Genomic DNA, 21136 nt, shown 5'->3' with positions numbered 1-21136 from the left:
AAAAGGATATACCTGAGATAATGAGCAGGTCCCTTTTCTGAACAGAAAAAAGAAGGAATAGGACACATTTCCAAGTATGATGCAACTCCTCTCCTGGTGAGTTCTTCCTCCTGGTGTACTGATCCAGTCTCAGGACATGCAGATGCACCATTTGTGGACTTGTCTGTCTTTGTTCTGGTTCATTACCATACACTTTAAGTGTTGGAACCATCTTACTTCTCTTTCTAAAGTTTTAAGAAACTCACTGTAGTCCCTGGGATTGATAACTCTGTCTCTGATAATGTGAAAGAATCCAGAGGAAGAACATTAGGTTAATGTTCTCACATGGGAAACTATGTGAAACATTTCACGTACATTCCAAACAGAGCACAGAAAAAGTCTGCACACCTAGAGTAATTTTTTTCATGAAGAAAAGATGACAGAACTCCAAGGGCACACCACCTGAGGGAAGGTGGGGGTACCTGGCAGGCTCATAGCCCCTGGAAGTCAATTGATACTGTCAGGGTTCTGGCACATTACATTTTTCTTTCTCTCTTCAGAGAGAACTTATCAGGGAATGAAGCATAGTATGATGATGTTTGAGACCGTAGTTGGACATTCCTTCAAGTGTGTGAGTGAGCAGAGCATCCAGCTGTCAGCTCAGCTTCAAATGAAAACAATGAGCATCCATTTCCAAGCCTTTGATTTTGAAGGAGACTGCTTTGGAAATGGTAAGTCAATCATCCTTAAGTCACAAACAGCTTCCAGAACCCCAGGGGGCAGTTCCAAGGTGTGTTTATTCTGAAGCAGTTAAAGGACCGGGACACATGACTTCTGTAATAGAATAACCCTGTGAAATTCTAAGGCCCGTGCTCCCCCTACACTCACACGTGAAAACCACATGTAATATATGATTTTATATATAACTACATGCATGTCCACTGCCTTACTCCAGCAGAATGACTCTTCAGCTGGTTGAAACATAAATTTCTCACTTGTTTAAACACACACACACACACACACACACACACACACACACACACACACACACGCGCGCCACGCACACAGCATGCACGCGCAGAGGAGTGGGAAGCACTGTGGACAGCATGTTTAGAGGACACTTTAAACATATTTAATAAGAGTTTTTTTTAAAATATTGTAATAGATTCTTCACAAAGCAGGATGTACTTTGATGTCCTTTTTTTCTACAATCAAGAAGGAATTAAATTGTGTGAGTCCCTTTTCTGGAATCTAAGACATTTCATTGGACATTTCCTCAGTCAGTTTAGTTCATAGCTGACTTTTTTTTTTTTTTTTGCATTTGAATTACTATACCCTGGTACTTCCCAAGGTTTCTACTAGTCCTTAGATGAAGGTCAGGCAAGGCAAGTCACTTTGTAGAAAAGCCCTTGTCTTAGTCACTGTTCTTTTGCTGTGAAGACACACCATGACCACAGCACCTCATAAAAGAAGGCATTTAAGAGTTTCAGAGGGTTCATCCATTATCATTGTAATGTGGAGCATGGTGGCACACAGGCAGGCATGGCCCTGGAGCTGAGAGCTTTACTTTCTGATCTATAGGTAGCTGAGAGAGAAACAGAGAGAATCTGGGTCTGGCATAGGCTTTTTGAAACCTCAAAGCCCACCCCCAATGATGTATATTGATGTATGTCCTCCAACAAGGCCGCACCCACCCCAATAAGTCCACATTTTCTCCAATAAGAATTCATTTCCTAATCCTTTTAATTCTTCTTAATAAAGCCACTTTATAGTGATTAAATATTTAATACATGAGCCCATGGGAGCCATTCTTATTTATATTACAACCCCCTTTTCATGTTGAAAAACAGTGTTACTAGACTTCTGCATTTGACCAGAAGGATCATAAACTAAAATACATTTCTTGGAGGAACTCAAAAAATATTGCAAAGCACATTATGGATAGAGAGGCTCTGTGTGAACTTCTAATATGAATCTGATTTTACTTTGGGTTCCATTCTACAACTAAAGATTTATCTAGAAAAAAAATTTTCTTCTTATTTGTCAAACAAAGAATTCAGGTGTTGTTTGTGTTGGATCCTGTGCTTTTGAAAGTTTTCTCTGAGGCTTAGAGTTTCTGCTTTTGCTTCATGCCATTGTCATAAGGTTCCTGTTAGCAGGTGTCACTACTGCTAAGCTGTCAAAAGCTGATCTTAGGGTATCAACTTCTAGGAAATATCTAATTCACCATGAAAATTTGAAAAACTAACAATCATGTGGTTTTAAAATAAGGCACACGCTTGTCTATTTATGAAGGATCTCTGTGAAGCAAAGAAGGTTTAGTGGATAAAACCTGCCCATGTCTGGTTACCACTATATGCTCACAAGCAGTTGTGTAGAAGAAAGGAAAACATCATCGAAGGGGAAAAAAAACCCACCATCAACTGGAGAGACCCTGAGCAAGAGGCCAATGTCCTTTCACTCTTCTCCTGATCTCCCTTCTGACTAAGCTCTCACAATCCCTTCCTGTTCTATCACCAAAACATTTCTTGGTTGGTCACTGCTTTAGCTCAAGTCCATTCCTAGATCTTATGGTTCAATTTTTTTTTTAAATGATGCTCAAGTGGAAAGTCAAGTATCATTCTATCATTCTGTAAACACTACATTTTTTCTTTTAAATCCAGAAACAGCCATTTAAAAAGGAGAAAGCTATTGCGTGAATGGAATTTAAACACGTGCAAAGGCCATAGGCACTCAAAGAGAGCAAGATTAACACAGGGGTAGATCAAAGAAGGAAAGTTTTCTACCATTCCACATCTCCACTCTTTATTTTTTAACAGGAAGGTCATTTGATTTGGCAACTACTTCATGTTTACTGCTCATTTATGAAATGTACATGGTCTTCTTGGAAGTGTCTTAGCTCTTTCTCCATTCCTGAGTGGTTGAGGGAAGCATCTGGAAAATAAAAAGAGCTAGCAGAACCTCTACACATATCTAGAGTACTTAGAAACACCCATTTCCTCTTAAACAGAAGGTGTTGATAGAAAACTGGATGTGTGGGCCTGGGTTTCTCCTAAGTGATTCACGTAATAGCACACACTTGACTTGGAGAGATGTGATCTCCTTTGCCCTCTGTCAAACACTTTTTCTTTAGGCTCCCAGGTATGCAATGTCAAGGGCCCTTGTAAAGCTTTATAGAGCAGAGTGGGCAATATTGATTCACAATGCCTCTAGCCATCCTGAACAACCACAGTAAGTTTAATATATTTTGTGGATGAGAACAAGAGGCAGAGCTTAACATGAAGAATAGAGCAATGAGGTGTTTTATAAAATTGTAATTTTCATTTCTACCATCTTCAGTGAATTCTGTCAGTGAATAGACTTTATATTATTTATCTCCACCAACTTAAAATATTTTCCATATTAATTTGGACTTACATTATGGTAGCCATAAAAAGCAGGGGTTTGGTGCAATAGCTAGTACACCAATAGTTGGATATGTTTTTTATTTTTTCACAGCTTTGCTTACTTTCTCCAGTACAGAGTAGAAGGTCAGCTGAGACAGGCTCTTAACTCTGTCTCTCTCTATCTACCACACACACAGCCACTCTAAAAAACTTTCAACAAGTGAAAAAAATTCTATGGGTGCCTCCTTCTGTCTGAAATAAACAGAGTAGTCACTTCATAGTCTTCTTTTTCAAACCAAGGATGGAAAATAGAAAGAGGGAGCATAGGGACTGAAGGAAGTGAGCTGAGAGCCATACCAAACAACAGTATCACTCTAGACCTCAGCTGGTTTCCAGACTATATAAAGAAGAAAAGATTTTAAAACCTCAAGGAGTTCATTGACAGAGTTGTAGTGCAAGGGGGTTAACAAATGTAAATCACCACATATTACCCAAGAAAATTGAATTTCTGGACTGACATGATCAAGTGTGAGCAAAATGAAAATAAAGTGCATGGCCACTGGCAGAAACTCTGCAGAAAATATAAGAATATCCCAAAGCTAAATGATGAAGTATTAGTGTTACTGTTTTTCTAGGCATGCCATAGCAAAGTGCTACAGGCTGGATGTCTTAAGCAGTAGAAATTTATGTTCTCACAGTTCTGGCAGCTAAAAGTGAAGATCAATATGTTGGCAACAACAGATTCACTAAAATTAATTTTATTGAAAATAATTTTTCTCATAGGATATATTCTGATTATGGTTTCTTCTCCCCCTAAACACTCCCATTTCCTTCTCTCTCTCCCCTTCCAGATCCACACCCTTTCTGCCTCTCCTTAGGAAAAAAACCACAAATATCTAAGAAATATTAATACAACATGGTACAATATAATAATACAATAAATACGACAAACTAAAACCAAATAAATCAGAATATGAGAAAGCAACCAAACAAGAAAAAGAACCATAGAAAAAGCACAATAAACACATATAGACACAGACATATTCACATACACAGGAATCCCATAAAAACCCTAAACTGGAAGCCATAACATATACACAAAGGACCTGTAGGGTTAAAAAAAACTCCTGATTTAACATTATGAGACAAACATCTTCTAAAGATGCTGTTTAGTTCATTATCTGTTGGCCATTTACTTCTGGGCACCGGGCCTACCCTTGAGAGTAGTTTGTTTCCCCACTGACAAAAAGCTAAGCTTTCATTTACAAGTGGCTATTGATTGGAGATAGCCTCTGGCTTAGGGATGGGAGTATGCCCCCTTCCTAGCTGAAGAGCTCTAGGACCCCATCTGGTACAGTGCCATGTAGGCCCTGTGTATGCTGTCTCGATCTCTGTGAGTTCCTATGTGTATCTGTTATGCTGTGCTTAGAGGGCCTTGTTTCCTTTGTGGCCTCCATCCCTGAGGCCTGAGGAGAGGGCCTTGATGGAGGCAGCTCTTTAAGGGCAAGGTTTTCGCAGGGCTCTCACCCTCTGACTGTGGGTCTTTGTATTCATTTCCATCTGCAGCAGGAGGAAGCATTTCTGATGATGGCTAAGCTAGGCACAGATCTATGAGTATAGAATGCTGTTAGGAGTCATTTTATTGTTATGTTATTTTGGCAGAACAGTAGTATTTGGTTTTTCTCTTAGATGCCTGAGCTATCTAGTCTTAGGTTCTTGGCCACCCAAGTAGCACTGGGTTCCATCTCATAGAGTGAGCCTTCACTCAAATCAGACAGTGTTTGATTGCTCCTACAAGTTTTGTGCTACCATTGCACTAAAGTATCTTGCAGTCAGTCACTCTTGTAGATAGAAGCATTTGTAACTGGGATGGTCTTTACCTTTCTTCTTTGGCTGTATGCAGAATACTTTCCAGTAGCATGAATATTAATCTGTAGGGGTGAAAGCTCTAGGAAGGAACCCCTTTGACTTCTCTGTGTTCAGTGAGTTGTGTATGTGTTGTCTTCAGCAATATAGCCTTATAATTAGTTTCTGGAAAGCAACCAACAGCCTTGGCAATATATTGAGTGGTATGGGGGCTGACAACTCAATTATGTATAATTCATTCCTGGCATTGGATGTCTCACTTGGAGGCATGAGATGTCTATTTGGGGCTTTGTTTTTCCCATATTTTGATGATTTCATTGCTCTCAGTTTGTGGAGAGTCACTACCTTAGTCACTGTTATATTGCTGTGAAGAGGCACTGTGATCAAAGCAACTGTTATAAAAGAAAGCATTTAATTTGGGGCTTACAGTTTCAGAGGCTTAGTTCATTATCATCATAGCAGAGATCATGATGGCAGGCAGATATAGTGCTAGAGAAGTAGCTGAGAGATATATCCTGATCTGTAAGCAGAGAGAGAGCCCGGGCCTGGCATGGGCTTTTGAAATCTCAAAGCTCACTCCTATTGACATACTTCCTCCAATGAGGACACATCTATTCCTTCAAGGCCATACCTTTTAGTCCTTCTAATCCTTTCAAATAACACTAGTCCTTGGTGAATAAGCATTCAAACATAAGATCCAATGGGAGCCATTCTTATTTAAACAACCACAGACAATGGCCTTCAAAATGGCTTGGGTTGTTTTGGGATTCTCACTGGACCCCTTTAGCTAAGAACTTGATTGGATATAACCTGTTTCTGATACTGGAACCTTCTTCACTTGGTAATTAGAGATGCCTAGTTGTGGTTGTGTCTCCTTTGTTATTCGGAGATTTCATTTTGATTGGCGTCATATATGTAGATATTATAGGAGGATTTTACTTCCATATAACCCCTCAATTGGCCATTAATTTTAGCTGCCTCTTCCCATGTTCCCTTCCTTAGCCCCCTTTTTCCTTTCCTCATTTGATCCTCCCCTCCAGCACCCCTCTTTCCTTCATAACTGTCTATTCTATTTGCTCTTCCTTGGGAGATGTGTCCTTTATTCACTACCTAAACTCTGTTATTATATGACTTATAGCTTGCTTATCAATGAATTAAAAGATAACACCTCTAGATAAGTGAATACATATTATATTTATCTTTTGGGGTCTGAGTTAACTCACCCAGGATGATTTTTCTAGTTATATACATTTGCTGGCAAATTTCATGATTTATTTTTTTCTAAATGACTGAGTTATATTTCAATATAAATGCAGCATATTTTTAAGAATCTGTTCTTCCACTACAGGCATCTGGGTTGTTTCTAATTTCTGGATATTATGAAAAGAGTAAGCATGAACATGTTGAACAAAGGTTTCTATAATTATTTCATTTGTGAAAGACCTTGCAACCTTATACAGTCACATTCTGTGGTCTTTGGTGGTTAAGACTTCCATCTATGAAGGGTGGTTGGAGGTATAACTAATGAATAGTGGAAGTTTAGAAATTAATACAGTTGATAAGAAGCAAGAAGAAATACCATAATAGAAAGAAATCCCTGAAGATAACATTATTCTGAAAAAAAAAAATCACTTAATAAAAATATGGTTCCATGAAACTGAAATTTCAAGATGAAATGTTAAGTGAAAGAGAAATATAAAAAGATTTCACATCTTTTTTAATTTAAAATTTTCCTTTTATTGAAAACATCTCATTTTTTCACATATTATATCCTGATAACAGTTTCCCTTCCCTCTGCTCCTCCCCTCCCATCTGGATTTACTACCTTTCTGTCTATAATTAGAAAAGAACAGGCTTCTAAGATATAATAAAAACTATGCCAAATATAACACTCTTCCTGTCTCCTCTTCCCCAGAATTTCCTGATCCATGAGGAGAGGGATTTGGTAGAGACATCTAATTTCAGGTCTGAATGTTCAAAGTCTTTCACTCTCTAAAATTCCAGAGTATGTTTATTTTGGGCTCCATTAAAATGAAATAAAAAAAAGTTATGTACTTGATTAGTCCAGGAGGGAAGAACCAGGGTAGAGTAACGATCAGATCAGAGAGAAACAAAAGTTCAAGAGTGTGAAGCTCAGTGTCAGATGTCTAAACACACCATCATCTGCACTTCAGTGGGTATGTGCCAAGGCAGACATAGCATGTCTCTTTGGATCAGGCTGGCTCCATTCCATAGATGTTGCTGTCCTGGGTAATCATCCAAGCATCTCTAATATGCTGAGGATGCACTGCAACTGGACTGCACTATCAACAATAGCCTCTGCTGGTCTCTCTTCAGAGACTCAGACCTTGCCATGTGGTGCCAATCCCAAGCAGCTGTTAGGAGTAGTTTTTCCTGCCAGTCTGGTCCCACCACCATGCCAGCCCCAAATAACACAAAGAGGCACTGTATTTGATATAAATGCTGTTACTAGTTTCTTATTGGCTAGCTCTGTCTTAAATATTGACCCATTTCTATTAATCTAAGTATTTCCATGTGGTCTTATCTTACCGGAGAGAGGGGATGGTGTTCTTCTCTGTCCTCCATCTTGGATCTCTTCCCTCCCACTTCTTCCAATCCTCCTTGTCTCCTAGTCCCACTTATCTTGCTTTCCTATTGGCCAACAGTGCTTTATTCATTAACCAATAAGAGAAACATATTTACAGAATGACATCATCTCCTCTTTTCTGTGTAAAATAAAAAGAAGGGTTTTAACTTTAACATAGCAAAATATGTAACAAAACAGTTATCAAATAAGAATCATAGTTAATAATATTTAGCTAATTTAGTAAGATTTAAAGAAAATATTCCATCATCTATCCTATCTTTGTGAGTCTAAAGTCTTATATGTAATTTATCTTTAATCCTAACTAAGGAAAACTATAACCATGACTATCTGTCTTCAACTCCATCAAAGACCACAGAAGGATAATATATAAACTCTAGAAATGACAGAGTCATCTTGCTACCTGATCAGTCACCTGAAGTTCTTTTGTAATGTTCCATCTTCAGCCTAAAGGCCATAGTGTGTCTGGCAGACTCTTCAGCAAAGCAAGAAACTTTAAAATGTTTACCTGTATTGGCAGTTTGTCAGTCACTTTTCTCTGTGTCCTGTAGACTGTATGGCAGACTCTTCCATGAAGCAGAAATCCTGTAGCAATGTCCATCTTGTATCAGCAGTCACTTTCCTGTGCGTCCTGCATGTCCAGTTTATACAGCATAAAGTCAAACAGTCTAGACAAAAGTAGTATCTTGTCCAAATGGCTAGTTTTACCATATTGGAAGTAAACTCCATAACATGGTTCTTTGATGACCATTTTCCTTCCTAATGCAGGTGGTCTTGTCAGGAGCAGTTATGTCTAACTGTCAAGAAAAACCCTAAACTGTTTGAAATGCCATATTCTTTGACAGGTTTGAAGAATGCCCATCCATCTCAAATATATCTTTATATATCTAGAGAACCTAATTTACCTAACTATAAGTTTTAACTATTATAAGTAACTATCTATAATCTGTACTAAATTATACAGTACATTTTAAAATGAGCTATATAAACAGAATACTTAAACAAAGAGAAGAATTATACATATCATAAAATTGACCTTAAATTGTATCAAATGAAAATCCATTCCAATCAAAGTATTCATATCTATACCATAATCCCCTTTTTACCTTTAAAAAGATTGTGGTCCTTAACCATTTACAACCAAGCCAATATAAATGAAAACAAATATTTATAAACAATATTTGGGAATTTGGACATCGTTCTTTCCAAACTGCTTCCTGCTGGTAGGGGACGCTGTCATGGGGAGCCTAAGAAGATGCACAAATCCTGGCTATAGTGGTCTGCAAGGCTGCCTTGTCCCATGGACAATGCTTCAGGGGGTCTTGCTTGATCAAACCATGTTAGTCTGGATGGAATCCACAGCTTTTCATTTTCTGTGGAAACAAAAGTAGAAATCCCTTTCTCTAGTAACCTGTCCTTAGACTTGAATTTTGGAGTCAAAGAATTTTTAAAATATATAAATTGAATTAATTCAGCAGCATTTCTTTTAACAGTTATTATTTCCTCAGCAGTCAAAAGATACAAAGATAATATAATACCGTACAGTGTCCATATTCTCTCTGTGCTTTCCATCTTTATGTGGCTTTTTTATTACTCTATTTCTTCTACTTCTATTTTTTCACTTTTTGAGACAGGGTTTCTCTATGTAACTTTTATCTGTCCTGGAATTAACTCTGTATACCAGGTTTACTTTGAAATCACAGAGCTCTGCTTGCCTCTGTCTCCTGAGTGCTGGAATTAAAGGCATGTGCCACCACACCCAGTTACTCTACTTCTTTTTTATTATTCTTTTTTAAACCATTATATCCTGTTTCTTTTTCTCTCGCAAGCCTACATATATTTTAAGACACACTGTAAACCTTTAGAGGTTTTCCTTAATCTGAATCTGCCTTTACTGTAAATCTTTATCTTTTTCTGGCCACTAGTCTTTTATCTGGTAAACAACATTACTAAAATGAAAGCCACAGCTGTGTTAGCCGCAGTCTACCAAAGATGGCGGCAGGTACGTTTACTGCCAGAATTGAGAGATGTGCTCACTACCTTGGTCTACGCTGCCATCCAGCAGCATGTTGCCAGCTTGGAAATGTGGTCACTATCATTGCCAGCTCTCGTACACACCATTAAGTTGTTAGCAGAACTCTTTAAAAGCCTTGAGGTTTTTTGCCACTTATGCTGAGTCAGGAAACCTCCCTTAAAGGAGCCGCACAAGTCTCTGCTTGTCTCTAGCAAAACAGAGCCCAACTGAGAAAAATGCTGCGATCAAGAAACCTTGCTTTTCTCTGTTCTTTTGTTTCTAAAACCATTTTTAAAGCTTTTGTTAAATTTTAAGTGGAAGTTCTTATTAGCCACGTTGCAGCACCATATTGTTATGAGTGGTTTTTCCCCACAGGTGTGGTCCCACAGCCGCACCATCCCCAATTAACACACAGAGACGCTTTATTAGATACAATGCTGTTGGCCTGTTTCTAATTTCTTATCAGCTGGCTCTGTCTGAAATATTAACCCATTTCTATTAATCTAAGTACTTCTACATGGTCTTATCTTACTGGAGAGAGGGGCTGGCATTCTTCTTTCTCCATCCTCCATCTTGGATCTCCTCCCTCCCACTTCCTCCAATCCTCCTTGTCTCCTAGTCCCGCCTATCTTGCTTTCCTATTGGCCAACAGTGCTTTATTCATTAACTAATAAGAGAAACATATTTACATAACGACATCTCCCATCACACGACTCCTTCATGTCTTCAAAAACACCATGTGGAGACTCCTGTTTTTAGTTTCTATTCTTCTATTGAAAATATTTTTTCATATACTACAATTTGGTTACTATTTCTCCTCCTCAGAATCTTTCCAGACACTCCTTACCTCTTCTCCCACCCAATTCCACACCCTTTCTTTCTCTCTTGCATTAGAAAACAAAATGGTATCTAAAAATAGTAATAATAAAATAAAATAAAGACAAATACACTGGAATAGGACAAAACAAAACAAGCAAACAAATGAACAAAAAACAGACAGAAGAAAAAGTGTTAAAGAAAAAAAAGCACAAGAAACATATAGATCCAGAGATGCATACATTTACACACATAGACATCTTTAAAAGCACAGACCATAAAATCAGAAGCCATAACACATACATAAAACATCTGTAAAGTAAGGAATAAAAAAGAAAAAAAAAAAAAACCAAAACGTCTAAACGTTCATTTTGTGTCGGTTGTTTACTACTGGGCATGAAGCTTGCCTTTTAGTGTGGTTTATATACTCAGTGAGACTTCATTAGAGAAAACCCATTTTTCCTTTGCAAGCAATTAGAGAGTTTCTTGGAGAAGGAGGCTTATGTGTGTGTGGGTTGTGTCTCCTTCCTCTCTCAGTGCTGGGACCCATCTGGCTAGAACCTGTGCAGACCCTATGCATGCTGCCACAGACTCTGTGAGTCCATATGTGCGTCAGTCCTGTTGTATCTGGAAGACATCATTCCCTTGGTGTCATTCATCCCCTCTGGTTCTTACCGTCTTTCCATCTCCCTTTTTCTACATAATTCTCCGAGCCCTGAGGGGAGGGGATGAATTTGATGGAGATTCACCATTTACTGTGTTCCAAGGTCTCTCTGCACATTGTTCACTTGTGGGTCTCTGTGTTTGTTCCTTTCTATTGCCAGAAGAAGCTTCTCTGATGATTACTGAGCAAGACACTAATCTATGAATATAGCAGAATGTTGCTAGGAGTAATTTTATTTCCATATTCCTTTATCAGAACAGTAGTATTTGGTTTCCCCCTAGCTATATACCTATCTAGTCTCAGGTTCTTCACACCTGAGCAGTGTTAGGGATGGATTCTATATCATGGAGTGAGCCTTAAATAAATCAGACATTGGTTATTTACTCCCACAAACTTTGATACCTGGGAAACTCTTTTATGTTTCCAATTTGGCTGCCAGCACAAGGAGCAGGGTTGGCCCCTTCTGGACTACCGATTCTGTGTGCTGACCCTGAGTAAATACTTCCAAAAGATTTTACCTGAATGATGCTCATCCCTTTTTAATCACAGATGATTCTTTAGACTGCTACAAATTATTACAGGAAAGGAAAGTTTACATTTTAGTAGTTTTTTTTTTCTTGTTAACCAGTTAATTTTTCATCTCCAGCTTACCACAGGTTTTTAATTCAAGTTTTCACACGATATCTCTGACAGACTCTTTACTTCCCTCTGGAGCTTCACAAGCCAGGTTTTTGTTGTTTGCATTGCATTCTGATTATTTTTCCAGTTCACAGAACATCCCATTAAGCTATGACCATCTATGACTTTTCCAGAACAAAATTCCAATCTTCTTCCACAAAAATCTACCAAAAACACATAGCCCAGGTCTCTCACAATAATCAACTTTGTGGTTTCTCTTCTAGTTAAGTGAAAAAGAGAAATAAAAAAGAAGTACATGACTGTTCTATGTATGGTGGAGGAGGTTTATTGTAGATAAACAGGAGAGCATAGCTGGGGGCAGGACTGGCTTATGTTTTAGTCCACTATTGTCATGGTGGGAAGCATGGTGGCATGCGGAAAGACAGGGTACTAGAGAGGGAGCTGAGAGTTCTATATCTATACATCCATAGGTTCCAAAGCCTGCCCTTAGTGACACACTTCCTCCAACAAGACCACACCTACTCCCCCAAGGCCACACTTCCTAATAGTACCACTCCCAATGAGTCTATGGGGCTATTTTCATTCACATCATCACACAGGGTTATAATATAATATATTAGTAGTTTTCCAAAATATTGTTATTGCTGCAAATTCTTATCTGCTGTAGCAGAAAGTCTACAACTAATCAATTAAGAAATTCCATGATTTACTTTTTTATATTTAGAATTATGACAATAGGCACCAGAGGGAAATTTCCCCAACACTATTCATAATATATATATATATACATATATGTATGTATGTATGTATATATATATATTCATTTATTTATTTTACATCCTGGCCACAGGGTACCCCCCATCATCACCAAATCTTACCTGCTCTATTATATTTTTTTTCTCTCGTAGTGGATGAGTGTTTGTCTGACTACACAGTTGTGCTTCCTGTGGTCGGGGCCATCGTGGTCATCCTCTGTGTTGTGGGTCTGGCTGTCTACAAAATCCACCAAAGGCACCAGTCATTGGGATACCAGAGAATCTAATTGATAACCAGAGGAAATGGGAATAATGGCATTTAGAAAAAAATTCAGTACTTATTGACAGAATGTGGGAGGCTTCTCTTATTCATTACCATCTACTCAAACCAATGAGTGATTAGTAATTAAAATGAAAACAGCATGTAAATTCTGAATATTTTTGCTCATCTCATGAAAGACTAAAAGACACTTGAAGTATTTTCTGGCTTAGGTTGGAAAATTTTAATAATTCAAATGAATATTTGAGATAGATTGAATTAACATGATGTACAAAGGTGACAGAAATTTACATGTTATAAACCACAATAATTGATTTTAATTAGTACTGCCTGTATTTGCCTAGATAAATTAATTTTGGCATTAATATTTTCATTTAAAAATATTTTACTGGATTTTCCTACCATCTATGTTTATTTGATGTATGTGTGTCTGACATGGTCCTTACCTCCCTTTCTATTTAAATGTTTTTAGTTATCAAAAAGAACAACATATCTCTGTGGAGTGGGGGGAGAAGGGATGGGAGGAGTTTTGGGGGCATGGGAGGGAGAGGGAACTGGGATTGATATGTAAAATAAGAAAAAACATTATATATACATATGTATTTACAATATATCTCATATTACTTAGATTTTTACATCAGTACAACTTATTTTTTTCCTTCATGATTCTTGGTTTAGAATGAATAGATGAGATTAATAATGGGGGATGTCCTTCTGTGTGCTGTGACTATATATTTCTCTTATTGGTTGATAAATAAAGCAGTTATGATTTTCCTTAGTTATAATGAAAGATAAGTTACCCATAAAAGTTTGGACTCACAAAGATAGAATAGATGATAGAACATTTTCTTTAAATTTTGCCAAATGTTAGTGGGCTAAAAATGGTTAACTATAGTTTTTTTCTTTATAATTGTTTTGTTATATATAAGTTTACTATGTTAAAGTTAAAATCCTCCCTTTTATTTAGACAGAAAAGAGGAGATGATGGAGGATGTACTTCTGTATGCTGTGAATATATGTTTCTCTTATTGGTTAATGAATAAAGCTGTTTCAGCCAATGGACAGAAAGGATTTATCCAGGTGGGAACCCAAATAGGGACAGAGAGGGATAATAGTAAGTGGTGTCAAGTTATAAGGAAGGTAGGACACCTGGAAATACTCTTGTAAGCCAAGACCATGGGGATATATAGATTAGTAGAAATGGGTTAATAATTAAGAGAGAGCTAGCCACTAAGAGGCCTGAGCCATTTGCTAAACAGTTTATAATTAATATCAACCTCTATGTATTTATTTGGGACTAAACAGCTGTGGGCCCAGATGGATCAGAAACTTCTGTCCACAATTTAGGGTGGGTCTTCCTACTTCAAATAATGTAATTAAGAAAATGCCTAGCTGCTTGGTATTTAGGTGATTCCAGGTGTAGTCAGATAGATAACCAAGATTAGCAATCACAAGCTTAGCCTTTGTCAACTTGATACACAGTTATTGTACTTAATGTCAATTTATTATTATTATTAATTATTTTTCTTATTTAACATATTGACCCCAGTACCCCCTTCCACCTCCCCTCTCCCTCTCTCTCCCCCACACTCCCACCTGACTACCCTCCCCTCCCATTTCTCTCCCACTCCACATGTAGGGTGATGCATTCCAGGTGGGATCATCTAAATCTGTCAAGTCATTTGGAGTAGGAACTAGGCCTTCTCTCCTGTCTCTAGGTTAAGGGAGTATCCCTCAATGGGGAATGTGTTCCCAAAATCCTTTTGTGAACCAGGGATACATCCTGGTTCCACTATCAGAGGTCCCTTAGTCTTTCCAGGCCTTCTAACTGAGACCCATGTTCAGGGGGTCTGAGTCAGTCCAATGCTGGATTCCCAATTATCAGTCTGGGGGCCCATTATCTCCTCCTTGTTCAGGTCAGCTGTCTCTGTGTGTTTCTGTAGCCTGGTCTTGTCCTTCCTCTTTGCATCTGGATTCCAGTTCGGCACAGTGTTTAGTTGTGGGTGTTTCTTTCTGTTTCCATCAGCTACTAGATGAGGGCTCTGTGATGATGGATAAGTTAGTCATCAATCTCAATATCAGAAAAGGGCACTTATGGTAGACTGTCCACTGTTGCTCAAATTGTAAGTTGGGGTCAGCCTTGTAGGTCTCTGGACATTTCTCTAGAGTCAGTTTTCTGTTCAAATCTATAATGGCTCCCTCTTCTCTGCTCCCCCCCTCTCCTCTCATCTATTCCTCCCCAGATTCAATATTCCTAGTCCCACATGCTTTCCTCTCATCCCCTTCTCTTTCTCCTAGCTCCATTTCCACTCACTGTCCCCCAACTCCTAATATGCTCAGGAGATCTTGTCCCTTTCCCCCTTTGTGAGGGGCCTTATATGAATTTTTTATATTCCTTGTTGTATCCTAGTTTCTCTGGCAGTGTGAATTATAGGCTGGTGATCCTTTGATCTAGGTCTAAAATCCATATATGAGTGAGTACATACCATGTTCCCCTTTTTTATGGCTGGGTTACCTCATTTAGGATGGTTTCTTCAAGTTTAATCCAATTGCCTGAAAATTTCCACATTCCATTGTATCCCCCTCCCCCACCGCATTGTAGTATTCCATTGAGTAAATGTGTCACATCTTCTTTATGCATTCTTCAATTGAGGGGCATATAGGTTGCTTCCCGGTTCTTGCTATTACAAATAATGCTGCTGCAAACATAGCTGAACAGATGTCTTTGTTTCATGGATATGCATCATGTGCATGGAATTAACGGGTCCTGTGGTAGATTGATTCCCATTTTCTCAAAGAACTGCCATACTGATCTCTTAAAATGGCTGTACAAGTTTGCACTCCCACCAGCAGTGGAGGAGTGTTCCCCTTTCTCCACATCCTCTCCAGAATAAGTTGTCATTGGTGTTTCTAATTTTAAACATTCTGGCAGGAGTAAGATGGTATCTCAGAGTTGTTTTGATTTGCATTTCCCTGATAGCTAAGTATGTTGAGCACTTTCTTAAGTATCTTTCAGCCTTTTTTATTCCCTCTATTGAGAAATCAGTTCTGTACCCCATTTTTATTAGGGTTATTTGGTGATTTGGTGACTTGTTCCTTGAGTTTTTATATATTTTGGAGATCAGCACTCTGCCAGATGTAGGATTGGTGAAGACCTTTTACCAGTCTTTGAGCTATTGTTTGGTCTTGTCAACTGCGTCATTTGCCTTACAGAAGCTTCTCAGTTTGAAGAGATCCCATTTATTAATTGTCGAATTCAGTGTCAGTGCTACTGAAGTTATGTTCAAGAAGTGGTCTCTTGTACCAATTTGTTCAAGGATACCTCCCACTTTATCTTCTAAGAGGTTTAGTGTGACTGGATTTATGTTGGGGTCTTTGATCCATTTGGACTTGAGTTTTGTGCATGGCGACAGACATGGATCTATCTGCTGTCTTCTACACACCATCATCTAGTTGTGCCAGCACCATTTGTTGAAGATGCTGTCCTCGCCCCATTGTATTCTTTTAGCTGTTTTGTCAAAAATCAGGTGTTCATAGGTGTGTGGGTTAATGTCAGGATTTTCGATTCAATTCCATTGGTCTACTTGTCTATTTATGTGCCAATACCAGGCTGTTTTCAGGACTACAGCTCTGTAGTAGAGCTTAAAGTCGGGGATGGTGATGCCTCCTGAAGTTTTTTTATTGTATAGGGTTGTTTTGGCTATCCTTGGTCTTTTGTTTTCCCTATAAAATTGATTATTATCCTTTCAAAGTCAGTGAAGAATTGTGCTGAGTTTTTAATGGGAACTGCATTGAATCTGTAGATTGCTTTTGGCAAGATTTTTATTTTTACTATGCTTATCCTACCTATCCAAGATCATGGGAGATCTTTCCATTTTCAGGTATCTTCTTTAATTTCTTTCTTTAAAGACACAAAGTTCTTGCTGTATAGGTCTTTCACTTGTTTGTTAAGTGTTACCCCAAAATACTTTATGTTGTTTGTGGGAATTATAAAGGGTGATGTTTCTCTGATTTCTTTCTCAGCCCCTTTGTTGTCTGTATATAGTAGGGCTACTGTTTTTTTTTTTTTTTTTTTTTTTTCGTTTATCTTGTATCCTGCTAATTTGCTAAAGGAGTTTATAAGCTGTAGGAGTTCCCTGGTAGAGTTTTTTGGGTCGCTTATGTAAACTATCAATTCATCTGCAAATAATGACAGTTTGACTTCTTCCTTTCCAATTTATATCCCCTTGATCTCCTTTTGTTGTCTTATTGCTTTAGCTAGAATTTCAAGTACAATATTGAAGAGATATGTGGAGAGAGGGCAGCCTTGTCTCATTCCTGATTTTAGAGGAATCGTCTTAACCTTCTCTCCATTCAGTTTGATGTTGGCTGTTGGTTTACTGTATATTGCTTTTATTGTCTTTAGGTATGTTCCTGTTATCCCTGATCTCTCCAAGACCTTTATCATGAAAGTGTGTTTAATTTTTTCAAAGGCTTTTTCAGCAACTGTTGAGATGATCAAGTGGTTTTTGTTTTTTAGATTGTTTATATGGTCGATTACATTGATAGATTTTCATATGTTGAACCATTTATGCTACCCAGGGAAGAAGCCTACTTGGTCATGGTTTATGATTTCTCTGATGTGTTCTTGGATTCAATTTGCCTGTATTTTATTGTTTATTTTTGCATCAATGTTCATGAGGGATACTGGTCTGTAGTAGTTTTCTTTCTTAGTTGTGTCTGTGTGTGGCTTGGGTACCAAGAGTTGTGGCCTGGTAAAATGAGATTGTTAATGAAGCTTCTGCTTCTACTGTGGAACAATTTGAGGAGTATTGGTATTAGCTCTTCTTTGAATTTCTGGTAGAATTCTGCACTGAATTCATCTGGCCCTGGGCAGTTTTTAGTTGGGAGTCTTTTCATGACTGCTTCTATTTTAGTGGGAGTTATAGACCTATTTAAATTGCTTATCTGTTCTTGATTTAATTTTGGTAATGATGGTTATCCAGAAATTTGTCCATTTCCTTTGAATTTTCAAGTTTTGTGATTTTCAAATTTTGTGGAGTACATGTTTTCAAAGTATGACCTGTCTGGATTTCCTCAGTGTCTGTTGTTATGTCCCCCTTTCCCTTTCTGATTTTGTTAATTTGCCTGTTTTCTCTCTCCTTGTTGGGTAGTTTGGATAAAGGTTTGTCTATCTTGTTTATTTCTTAAAAAACCCAAGTCTTTGTTGCATTGATTTTTTTTTTGTATTGTTTTCCTGGTTTCTACTGTATTGATTTCAACCCTCAAATTGGTTATTTCCTCACATCTACTCCTCCAGGGTGAGTTTGCTTCTTTTTGTTCTAAGGCTTTCAGTTGTGTTGTTAATTCTCTAATTTCCTCCGTCTTCATATGGGCACTTAGTGCAATGAACTTCTCTGGTAGCAGTATTTCCAAGGTGTCATGTTAAGTTTGGGTATGCTTTGTCCTCATTCTCATTGAATTCTAGGAAGTCCTTAATTTCTTTCTTTATTTCTTCTTTGACCCAGGTGTGGTGCAATTGTGCATAGTTCAGTTTCCATAAGTTTTTAGGGTTTCTTCAATCTGTGTTGTTGAATTCCAACTTTAAAGCATGGTGGTCTGATAAGATACAGGGGACTATTCCTATTTTTTTTTTTTTTTTTTTTTGTATTTGTTGAGGTTTGTTATGTTGCCTAGTATGTGGTTGATTTTTAGTGAAGTTTTCATGTATAGCAGAGAAGAAGGTTTATTCTTTTGTGTTTGGATGGAATGTTGTATAGATGTCTGTTAAACCCAACTGAGACATAACTTCTGTTAGTTCTATTGTTTCTTTGTTAATTTTCTGTCTGATGGTCCTGTGTAGTGGTGAGAGTGGTGTGTTGAAGTCTCTCACTATGAGTGTGTCAGGTTTTATGTGAGTTTTGAGTTTTAGTAGCATTTCTTTTAAGAATGTGTGTGCCTCAAAAGGACTTTGCAAACATATCCCCCATGGAGGGATAACTGCCTTATTCTAGAGATAGGAGAGAAGCCCTAGTCCCTACTTCACAGGACCTGTCAGATCTACATGACCCCAACTGGATGGCATTCCCCTACATATGGTATTGTGGTGGGGGGTTGGGAGGGGAGGGTGTTTAGAGTGCATGGGAGAGGGCAGAGAGGGCAAAAGGGAGGGAAGGAGGGAGGAAGGGCTCGAGGGGAGGGAGGGAGGGAGAGGGAACTGGGATCGACATGTAAAATAATAATAATAATAAAAAAAAAAAAAAAAAAAAAAACGCTTTGACTCCAAAATTTAAGTTGAAGAACAAGTTACTGGGGAAAAGTATTTCTATTTTTGTTTCCACAGAAAATGAAAAGATGTGGATTCCTTCCAGACTAATGTGGTTTGATCACACCAGACCGCCTGAAACAGAGTACAAGCTGATCCTACATTCCAAACAGCTGGACAAAACAGCCTTACAGACTACAGCTAGGATATCTGAATCTTCTTCGAATCCCCCAAGACAGCGCCCCTTACCAGCAGGAAGTAGTTTGGAAAGAACGACGCCCAAATTCCCAAATATTGTGTATAAATGTTTGTTTTCATTTAATTGGACCTTGTTATATAAAATTAAAAAAAAAAAAAAGAATGTGTGTGCCTTTGTTTTGGGGGCATAGATGTTCAGAACTGAGAGTTTGTGCTGATGAATTTCTCCTGTGATGGATACGAAATGACCTTTTTCATCTCTTGATTAAGTTTGGTTTGAAGTTTAAGTTGTTAGATGTTAGGATAGCTACACCTGCTTGCTTCCTGCATCCATTTGATTGGAAGATATTTTCCCAACCCTGTACCCTGATGTCATGTTCGTCTTTGAAGCTTAGATATATTTCTTGTATGCAGCAGAAGGATGGATTCTGGCTTTATATCCATTCTGATAGCCTGTTTCTTTTTATAGACAGGTCAAGGCTATTAATGTTGAGGGAAAGTAAGTACCATTGATTGTTAATGCTTGTTTGTTTCAGATTTGTTGTTGGCAGTGTTATTGTGAATATATTTTCTCTGCTTTACCCTTGGGTTCTGGTGAGGTGGGATTATCTATTGCCTATGTCTTTTTGAGCATAGTTAACTTCCTTGGGTTGGAGTTTTTCTTCCAAAGCTTTCCGTAGGGCTGGACTTGTAGATACGTATTGTGAAAAATCTTGCTTTGTCATTAAATATCTTGTTTTCTCTGTCTATATTGATTGAGTGTTTGCTGCGTATAGTATCCTGGGCTGGCATACATGGACGCTTAGTACTTATAAAACATCTGTCCAGGACCTTCCTGCCTTGAGAGTTTGCATGGAGAAATCAGATGTAATTTTGATAGGTCTCTCATTATATGTTACCTGGCCCCCCTTTTTTTTTTGCTGCTCTTAATATTCTTTCTTTATTCTGTATGCTAGGTGTTTTGATTATTACGTGTCGAGGGGTCTTTTTTCTTTGGTTCAACCTATTTGGTGTTTGGTATGCTTCTTGTACTTTCATAAGCATGTCCTTCTTCAGATTGGGAAAGTTTTCTTCAATGATTTGTTGAATATGTTTTCTGAACTTTTGCGCTGGGCTTCTTTACCTTCTTCTATGCCTATCGTTCTTAAGTTTGGCCTTTTCACAGTGTCCCACATTTCCTGGATGTTTTGTGTTAAGGATTTGTTGGATTTAAGATTTGTTTTTGGTTGATAAATCTATTTCCTCTAGTTTATCTTCACTGCCTGGGATTCTCTTTTCCAACTCTTGTATTCTTTTGGTTATGCTTGCATCTGTAGTTCCTGTTCATTTGCCCAGTTTTTCTATTTCCAGCCTTCCCTCAGTTTATGTTTTCTTTATTTTTTCTATTTCAGTTTTCAAGTCTTAGACTGTTTGAGTTGTTTTCTTCAATTATTTGATTTTTTTTTCTTGGCTTCCTTTACTTTCTTTAAGATATTTTTCATTTCTTGCATTTTTGCTTGGTCTTTTCCATTATTTCTTCCAATTTTTTGTTTGTTTCTATACGGTATTTGAGGGCCTCTATCATTTTTTATGAAGATATTTTTTAAGTCATTCTCTTTTGCTTCATTTGCTTTGGGGTCTTCAGGGCTACTTGGTGTAGGTTCCCTAGATTCTGGTGGTGTCATGCTTGTCTTTCTATTGTTAGATGTAT

General features: G+C 37.9%; 1 protein-coding gene across 1 annotated transcript in view; it reads left to right on the top strand.

The window, feature by feature from the left end:
• The window catches only part of Lamp3 (lysosomal associated membrane protein 3), a 34684-nt gene extending 21178 nt beyond the window's left edge, over positions 1 to 13506 (top strand). The window contains exons 5-6 of the mRNA XM_051191451.1: positions 540 to 710; positions 12878 to 13506. Coding sequence (XP_051047408.1) covers positions 540 to 710; positions 12878 to 13011 — 305 coding nt within the window. The 3' untranslated portion in view covers positions 13012 to 13506. The remainder of the gene's footprint in view (positions 1 to 539; positions 711 to 12877) is intronic.
• The last annotated feature ends 7630 nt before the right edge of the window (positions 13507 to 21136 follow it).

This window comes from Phodopus roborovskii, unplaced genomic scaffold, assembly GCF_943737965.1.
Source record: "Phodopus roborovskii unplaced genomic scaffold, PHOROB, whole genome shotgun sequence".
Lineage (NCBI taxonomy): Eukaryota > Metazoa > Chordata > Mammalia > Rodentia > Cricetidae > Phodopus > Phodopus roborovskii.
Note: the sequence above shows the minus strand (reverse complement) of the source record. Positions and strands in the feature narration are given on the sequence as shown.